The sequence below is a fragment of the Culex quinquefasciatus genome, chromosome 3 (assembly GCF_015732765.1).
Source record: "Culex quinquefasciatus strain JHB chromosome 3, VPISU_Cqui_1.0_pri_paternal, whole genome shotgun sequence".
Classification (NCBI taxonomy): domain Eukaryota; kingdom Metazoa; phylum Arthropoda; class Insecta; order Diptera; family Culicidae; genus Culex; species Culex quinquefasciatus.
Window position 1 is genome coordinate 11,175,073 of NC_051863.1, and position 9,287 is coordinate 11,184,359.

The 9,287-nt window shown below is 42.7% G+C and overlaps 1 protein-coding gene across 1 annotated transcript; it reads left to right on the forward strand.

Annotated features, from left to right (window-relative positions):
* The first annotated feature begins 6,370 nt into the window (after positions 1-6,370).
* LOC119768589 (secreted RxLR effector protein 161-like) lies at positions 6,371-6,976 on the forward strand. The gene has a single exon (XM_038258671.1). It carries the CDS (start codon positions 6,371-6,373, stop codon positions 6,974-6,976), a length of 606 nt encoding a protein of 201 aa, XP_038114599.1.
* The last annotated feature ends 2,311 nt before the right edge of the window (positions 6,977-9,287 follow it).

Sequence of the window (9,287 nt, forward strand, 5' to 3'; positions counted from 1 at the left end):
TAAACTACTTTAATTCATATTCCAAGCAAAAAAGTCATAAGTTCTTTTTTCATTTTTAAATAAAATTCATGAAATATAATATTCCTGATATTTTTTTTTTATCCATGAAATTATGAAGTTCTAATATTCAACAATTAAAACTAATGGTTCCAAAACTCTAAAACAATTAAATTCTAATCATGTAAAATTTAGAACTATATATTTGAATTTTTTTTATTTTTTTAAATTATCTCAATTTTTGTGTCAATCGTCAAAATTCCATATTATTAAATTTCGATTTCATAGAAATTTTGAAAAAAAAAAAACATTTTATTTTGATAAACATAGCTTAAATTTTATTGGCATGGTTAATCTTGAAAAAATCTGTTTTATTTTTAAATTTTAAATGCAGTTTTTTTTTTGTTTTGAAATAAATATGGGTCATTCCATCTGAAGCGGAACAGCATTTGAAAATTACCCTCTCCGATCCTGCTCAAATTTGGCAGAGCTGTTGATACTATCAAAACATGCAAGAATCCCAAATTTCATCCAAAACGTACCACCCCCTCCATTTTTGTACCTCCCCAAAAAATCGACTTTTTGGCGATTTTTGACCAAACTTCCTAGTTTCAAACGGCGATAGCTCAGGAACCACAAATCTTAGAAGGTCGGTCTTAGACTCAATTTTGAAGGAAATTGGACGTAGAATCCATTTCCATTTTCAAAATTTTTATTAATTTATTTTTTCTACCTGTATTGCGCAATTCAAAACTTTAAACGGTCGTATCTCAATTTTACATAAGAATCACTTATCGACAGAAATGAATATGTTTCGTTCCAGAGATATCGAATTTTAAAGTTGTGTGTTTTCGAGATTGCCTACATGAGCTTCATTCGCTGCATCTGCTAGAAGTACACAGGCGGGCTGATCAATAACTGCTACCTGGTCATTTATTGAAATAATATTTCATCATAAATTAGCTTTATCAAATTGGGCAAAAATTAACTCTATAACACTGTAGGAAACTGGAGTTTAATCGCTAATGTTTATCTGCTCAAAAAAATGAATTAAGTGAATTTCTATGTTAACCCACAGGACAGAGCAATAACGACACACAGTAAAGGGCAGAATTGGATTCCGACGGAGCGAGCAGGAAAATGCAATTAATCTTGTTAGTAACACTGAACAATAAGTGCACGATACATAATTGAGTAAAACATATGAATTAAAATGAATAAAATTTGTTGATACGTTGTACTCTAATGAAGGACGATCACAAGGAGTAGAAAAAGGATTTCTGGAAAGTGCAAAACTGAAAAATGTAAAAAAATCACAAAGTTTGATCTGCTGCGAAGCGGCTAATTCCCCAAATTTAGTTGCGATGATTTCGACACCCTCCGAACAACAGTGTTTTTTTCTTCTATCATTCTTGGATTCTTGGAACACAATACAACTGCTGTCCTCACGTATAAGGTTTTTTTTTTATTAAATGTAACTTGACCAAAATCATCTTTAAATCAAATGGAGCTGGCTCACAATATAAAAATTGATTTAATATGATCAATATTTTGAACCATAAATCAGATTTGCCAAATTATGGTAAAGTGTCAATAATAAACTATAATAATAATAATAATAAAGCAGGTTTTGGGGTTTTTGCTGAATGACACTATTTTGCTACCGCCCATGATAAAGGCCCTAGTCATGGCCTAGGAGGTACTCTAAAACGGTTAGCAACACCGTCAACTGGGGCGAATTGGGACACATGGGGCGAATTGGGACAGCATTTTAACCATGTTAGAGCACAATATTTTGATTTTTCTGGTAGGTTTCAGATAGAACAGACTCAGACCAACAAAATGTCTTCACCCATTTCCAAATTTAAAACCTTTAAGTGCTCTAAACACTGCTGTCCCTATTCAGACTGTAGTCCCGATTCGCCCCAGATGACGGCACGTAAAAAACGGTGAATTCAAAATAACCCAATAAATAATCCTTTCACAAAAATAGATTGATCAAGGGGGAACAGCATCTAATTCCAGCGTTCCTCTAATGTTGCCATATCAGCGCTTTGGCATTCAATTACAGCCGTCAAGCGTTTTCAACTGAAATCGAGTGATAAATAGCTCAATAAGAAGTGAACAAGCAAGTTTCTATTGAAAGTTTTGCAAAATTTGTTGTTTAAATAGTGAAAATGAGCAAATTGGACGAAACTAGGAGCGAGGACTTAATTTGCCAAACATACGAGTATTTCCCCTATGAGCCATTTGAATAAATATTTGCGTAAAATTTTAAAAAATAAATTAAATCAATCATCTCCCAGAACACCAGGTAGCAGTTATTGATCAGCCCGCCTGTGTGCTTCTAGCAGATGCGGCAAATGAAGCTGATGTAGGTAATCTCAAAAATGTGGAAATCTGCGCTGTCCACATCAAGTCTGCGCACATCCTAGGCCCTTCTGGCAACCACGATGACGACGACGACGAGCTCTCCTTCACTGAAAATACGCCACACTTTTTTTTCAAGTGCCCAAACACTTGAAAGGTTCAATGAAGCCACATCTTAGATCTAATTTGTTTGTGTTTGAATTTCAATCCAATCCATTATCAAATTCAAGTGTTTAAACGATTGACTTTTTGGTATTTTTTGACACCTTATTTTCATTCGGGTGGCTCAAACTTTTCAAGTGTTTTGCTCATGAATTTGCCCCACTGTGCTGAACTATTCAAAGTGATGAGGAAAACACTTGAAATTGATCTTGTTTTGATTTGAAATGCAGTTTCGTGACAGCTTCGTCAGACTTTGCTTCGTTTCTTCATTTGTGCTTTGGCGGTCCGGTGTGTTCGTTTTTCGCAGGCCCGAATGACCGCGTGAGTTCGCTGCCGCCATGTTCCTGTCCAGTAAATTGCCTGCCTGGTTTGTGGCCGCGAAGCCGAGCATCACCACAAGGCTGCGTTCTCGGGCTCAGGATCCGTATGGTCAGCGGAAGGGCTCGGTCTCCCGGACCCGGAAGGAGGCCAACTTTGGCGATAGAGGTTCTTTTCCGGAGATTCATCCACTTGGTGTTTTTTTTTTTGTTGGGTTTTGTTTTGATTTTTGGATTTTTGTTGTGTGAATTGCAGGAAGGATGCGATTGAGCTGCAGATGCCGTACCAGGAAGCGTTTGATGAAATTAAGGAAAACACCCGCCGGGCGCTGGAGAATCGGTGTCGGTGAGGACAAGAAGCGGTGAGAAGCAGGATTCGATACATTCCACCCAGGGGCCAAGCAATGCGTCATTCGGATGGTCAAGGCACAGTTTGATTCGTTGGAACCAACCGCGGTTCCGAATCAACAAGAAGGTTCCCCGGGGGGCCTCCATCTCCGCAGAAAGCGGTGGTGGCGAACAACCCGAACCTGACCAGGAGGACGATCCTGAAAGCAGGGACAACCGGAAGAAGAGACAATTTAACAACAAAAAGAATGTTCCATTTTTGACAAGCAAATAAAAGCTGTCAAAATAATTTCATGACGCAACTTCTTCCCTTATTTAAATAAACCGAAATCCATTTCTATTACATACAAACATGCATTGATTATGGAAGGAAAAATCATTTAAAACCAATAGATATAACGTGGTTTTCCATGTGACACAACACATCAAATTCAAGTGTTGTGCTATTGAATTGACAGCATCTTTAGGTGCCCAAAATTCAAGTGTTTTGCGATTGATTTCTGAGTGCTCTGTACAGCAGGGTCAGATCATGTGCAGAACACTTCGTTAAGCTGTGTAAGTTTTGCTCAGTGTTCTTTGACGACTCGTCGATCGTCCTCATAACCAGTTTAGCGATCAACTCGATCAGTCGTGTTTTACAACAATAAACGTTAGTCTTAACTGTAAATTCTCGCGTTTTCCTTCTCACTTCTGACCTCTGCTTTCCTCTGGTCGCCGATAGGTTATGGGCCCAGCAGAGTCGGAATAGAAGGTTCGGTTGTAAAAAGAAAAACCGCGTGGTTTTCTTTGTTCCCGCAGTGGAAAAAGTTTTTTTTAGAGACTATTGTTTGTCTGTGCCTTTGTGTTCCGTACCGGAAGTGAACAAAATGGCGGAAAAGTTCGCCATCCAGAAACTGAATGGCCGGAACTGGCAAACCTGGAACATCCGGATCGAAGCGCTGCTTTCCCGCGAAGACATGTGGTCCGTCGTGACGGACGCCATCCCGGTCGGGGACGCCCGGAAGCCGGAGTGGGTGTTAATTGAGGACAACCAGTTCCCGATCGTGAAGGGCAGCACCCACGCGAAGGAAGTGTACGACAAGCTGAAAGCGTACCACCTGAAAACGACTCGGTCGTTTCGAGTAAGCCTTTTGAAGAGGTTATGTTCGACGAACCTCACCGAACGCGGTGACCTCGAACAGCACGTGTTGGAGTTGGACGATTTGTTCGATCGTTTACAAGAGGCTGGCATGGACCTGGCCAGCGATGTCCGGGTGTGCATGCTGCTCCGCAGTCTGCCGTCATCGTTTGACCACCTGGTAGCGGCGCTGGACCTGCAGTCGGTCAAGTCCAAGCTGTCGGACGAGTACCATCGTCGGCAGGAGCGCGATGGCGGCGGTGAGCTGAAAGTGGAAAAGGCCATGCGGTCGGCCGAGCAGTGTGAAAAAATGTGCTACCAGTGCAAGAAGCCCGGACATTTGATGCGCAATTGTCGATTGGGCAGAAGAAGAAGTGTCACGCCAGCGAAGAAAGAAGAAAACGGCAGAGCCAAGGCGGCTCACAGTGACGCAAAAGCGGTCGCGTTCACGGCCGGTGACCCCGGTGACGAAAGGGCTGGCTGGGTGATCGATAGCGGCGCGAGTGCACACATGACGAGCGATCGGTCGATTTTCACCTCGCTCCGAGTTTGCCGGCGGCTGGATCACGCTCGCCGACGGGAAGAAGACGCAAATTCTAGGAGAAGGCAGTGTTGTGTTGTTTGGCCTAGACGGCGAAGAAGATGTGGTGAAAATAGAGGTGAAAGAGGTTAAGTTTGTGCCCGGCTTGTCAACGAACTTGATATCCGTGTCCAAGCTGGCGCACAACGGCCTCAAAGTGTTCTTCGACGACGTCGGCTGCCAGATTTCGGACCCCAGCGGGCGTGTGGAGGCAACCGGAGATCGTCGCGGCGGGATGTACTTCCTGTGCCTGGCAGAAGCATCCGCAGGGCAGCACACGGAGAGTTGCCAACACCTATGGCACCGGCGGCTGGGCCATCGTGACTTGGCAGCTGCCGAACGTATCAACAATGAACAGCTGGCCACCGGGATGAAAGTGCGTGACTGTGGCAATCGGTCCGTTTGCGAATGTTGTCTGGAGGAAATCTGCCAAAGCCCCTTCTCGCCAGTGACCGAAAGAAATTCGACGCAGATTTTGGACATCGTGCGTACAGACTTGTGCGGCCCGATACAAATGTCAACACAAACTGTCAAGCGTTACGTCATGCACCTCATCGACGACGTCAGTCGATGCACATCGGAGGCCGTGGACAGGATCAAGGTACGGTGGACGGAGAACCGGACCTGCCGGAAGATGCAGATCAACCGTTTGGACGGAGGTAACGGATTCGACAGCAAAGAATTGAGAAAGTGCGACGCCAAGTTCATCGAGTTGAGCAACAGGAGTTCTCAAGTGGAGTTGCCAGCCGCGGGGCCGCCTGCCGTGGGGCCGCCCGCCGTCAGAGAAACAGTGGCGGGACCGCCTGCCGCGGAACGACCTGCCGCGGAACGACCTGCCGCGGAAACGCCAGCTGCTGAGGAGGAGATCGAGTTGCTGCCGTGTAGGGAAAAGCTGGAAGAAGAGCCTCAAGAAGAAAATGAAGGGGACGAAACAGTGAGTGATCTTCAAGACGCAGTTCCTGAAGAAGATCCCGAGGATTACCCGGCACCAACCGGGGGTGCGGACGGCGCCGGCGGCGGTCGATCGAAGCAGTACATCCAGCTGCCGAAACATCTTGACGAGTACGAGGTCGACGTGGCATCGTGTGCGTTCGAAGATCCGGAGAACTACAAGGAAGCCATGAAGATACCCGAGTGGCGGAAGACGATGCAGGAGTTGGCAGCACTGCCCAGCCGTACAGCGCTGGGAAAGGAGGAGCTCGTGTGCAGACTTCGGCGCAGCATTTACGGTTTGCGCCAATCCGCTCGGTGCTGGAACCGGAAACTCAACGAAGTGCTGACGAAGCTGGGGTTCAAGGCCGCGGACGCAGATCCATGTTTGTACCGGATGCAGCAAGGCGGAACAACTGTGTTGCTGCTTGTTTACGTCGACGACTTGCTCGTTGGCTCGACGCGGAGGCTGACATCGACCGGATCTTCCGGTGCCTACAGAGAGAGTTCGAGCTGACCAACTTGGGGAGTGCCAAGCACTTCCTGGGCATGGAGGTGAAACGCGACGACGGGTGCTACAAGGTGCGGGTGAAGAACCACATTGACAAATTGCTCACGAAGTTTGGGATGGAGCAAGCGAAAACCACGAAGTCACCCATGGACCCCGGGTACCTCAAAGCCGAAGAACTGAGTACGCCCTTTGGAGACCAGACGAAGTACCGGAGCTTGGTAGGTGGACTGATGTACATCGCCTGTACTGCTAGACCGGACATTGCGGTCGGTGCGGCAATTCTTGGGCGCAAGTTCAGCGCGCCCAATGAAGCCGACTGGACCGCGGCAAAACGTGTGCTCCGGTATCTAAAAGCGACGAGGGAGTACTATCTTCGACTGGGCGGTGAGCCTGGGGAAGCACTTGTTGGGCACTCGGAAGCAGACTGGGCCGGCGACCCAGGAAACAGACGCTCAACGTCCGGCTTTGTTTTCACCTTTGGAGGAGGAGCAATCTCGTGGGCAAGCCGTCAGCAACTGTGCGTCACGAAGCAGATTGCGTTGGAGTACTGTCCGACGAACCGGTTGGTAGCCGATCTCTTCACCAAGCCCCTGGGACCGTTGAAGCTTGGGCAGTTCTGCGGAACGCTCGGGCTGCTGGCGTAGGCGTTGCTGCTGTCCATCGAGGAGGAGTGTGGAAATCTGCGCTGTCCACATCAAGTCTGCGCACATCCTAGGCCCTTCTGGCAACCACGATGACGACGACGACGAGCTCTCCTTCTTTGACGACTCGTCGATCGTCCTCATAACCAGTTTAGCGATCAACTCGATCAGTCGTGTTTTACAACAATAAACGTTAGTCTTAACTGTAAATTCTCGCGTTTTCCTTCTCACTTCCGACCTCTGCTTTCCTCTGGTCGCCGATAAAAAACACACAACTTTAAAATTCGATATCTCTGGAACGAAACATATTCATTTCTGTCAATAAGTGATTCTTATGTAAAATTGGCCGGGGAACACGATGGCGAGGTCAAATAAAAAAAATAAGTTGGGGTGTTTTGAGATACGGCCGTTTAAAGTTTTCAATTGCGCAATACAGGTAGAAAAAATAAATTAATCAAAATCTGAGCTATCGCCGTTTGAAACTAGGAGGTTTGGTAAAAAATCGCCAAAAAGTCGATTTTTTGGGAAGGAACAAAAATGGAGGGGGTGGTCCGATTTGGATGAAATTTGGGATTCTTGCATGTTTTGATAGTATCAACAGCTCTGCCAAATTTGAGCAGGATCGGAGAGGGTAATTTTCAAATTTGCATTTTTTCGTGCACAGTTGAGATGGAATGACCCATATGTTAAATTTTATCATCATTTTTGTGATTATGTAATTTTAGTTTGTGAATTAAGAGATTTTCATTTAGCATTTATTGCCAATTTTTTTGTTTTTAGTTTAATAATTTCTTAATTTTTGAGTTGAATTATATTTAAGTCACTGGTCCTATCTGCAATTATTCAATCGATACATTGTATGATTCTTAAATTCTAATAACTCATTATTATACAAATTTTTAATTTGCAGACTTTGAAATTTCCAAATAATAATATCGAAAAAAAATTATTATACTTAATTAAAAACTGTGAGATTCTTCGTACCCAAAAATGTCAAAATAATTAATTTTATTATCAAAAATATCAGCAGTAGTAAAAAGTGAAGTAAATAAAAATATATTTTTTCCAACTCTTTTTTTATGATTTAATATTATTAACTTAACATTTAACATTTTCCAAATGCAAGAAGGCTTTCTAATCATAAATTTACCAATACATTCAAAGTATGTTTACATTACAGCTGGACGATTGTTTGCATCAGGTTTCCTATCTCTTTCTAGCAAAAGTTTTTTGTCAGGCGACTTCTAGCTGTTTTTTTTTTGACTGACCTCCCGATATGACAGCCAACATGGCTGTGACAGCTCGAGCTCGATCATTGTTTGCATCAGGACACTGTGACGAGAAGTTCGTCATTTTTGGGTTAAATTATATTTTTTTCACTAGACCTAGAAAGCCTTTGAGTTCCTTTTGAAACTATTAGAATTTCTTTATTTCGAAACATCAGAAAGTTGTAGGTAATCTCTCATTCTCGAATATTAAAATTAAATAAATTTCATTTCAATTTATAAATTTGTGAATTCCAAAATTATCTTATTTGAAATTTCTAATTAATAATTTAAATTTTATGATTCTAGATTTTGTAATTTTAGGATTTTCGTAATTTCGAATTTTAACCTAGATCTTAAAATCTTTGAATTGGGTCCTAAAATGAAGCTTAGATTGCTGATATTATTGTTCACAGCGATAAAGCTTATTTTTCTGAGTACAATGACCCTTTGTACGACCATAAAGAGCTTAAAATGGATTTTTAAATCAATTTTGAAAAATTAACCTCGCGGTCCTTCTTGACAGAAAAGCCTACTTGACAGGTCGTTCCAAGGGGACCATAGTTGATCCATCGAAAAAATGTTGTCTTGTCAAAAATAATTTTTGCATTAAAATGAAAAAAAGTGATCAGAAATGGTTTTTAATCGTGTTTTTTACCGTTGTACATAAAAATTGGCATAGGGCTTTAGTACCCAATTAAAAAACTTTTAAACCCTAGCTAAAATCTTTCTAAAACTCCTCAATTCTAATAAACAAAAAGTCAGAATCTAGGTCAGAATTATGTTTCAAAATGTTATTTTTTCTGATTTTTTTAATTTTTAGTTTAATTGGGTACTAAAGCCCTATGTCAATTTTTATGTACAAAAAATCTCTGGATGTTTTTCAAGATTTTGTTATATCAACTGAAATAACTAAACACTCTTCCAGTTCCGTAATGTTTTGTTGCCGAACGCACAGTTTTTACCCATTATTTGGGTAGCCCCAACTGAGAACAAACGAAAATCAAACAAGTTCCTTTCAACGTGTAACAAGCACCGCGACTGACGTT

What these genes read in the sequence shown, in the direction of transcription:
- LOC119768589 (XM_038258671.1), top strand. Translation starts at nt 6,371, where the DNA reads ATGGAGGTGAAACGCGACGACGGGTGCTACAAGGTGCGGGTGAAGAAC.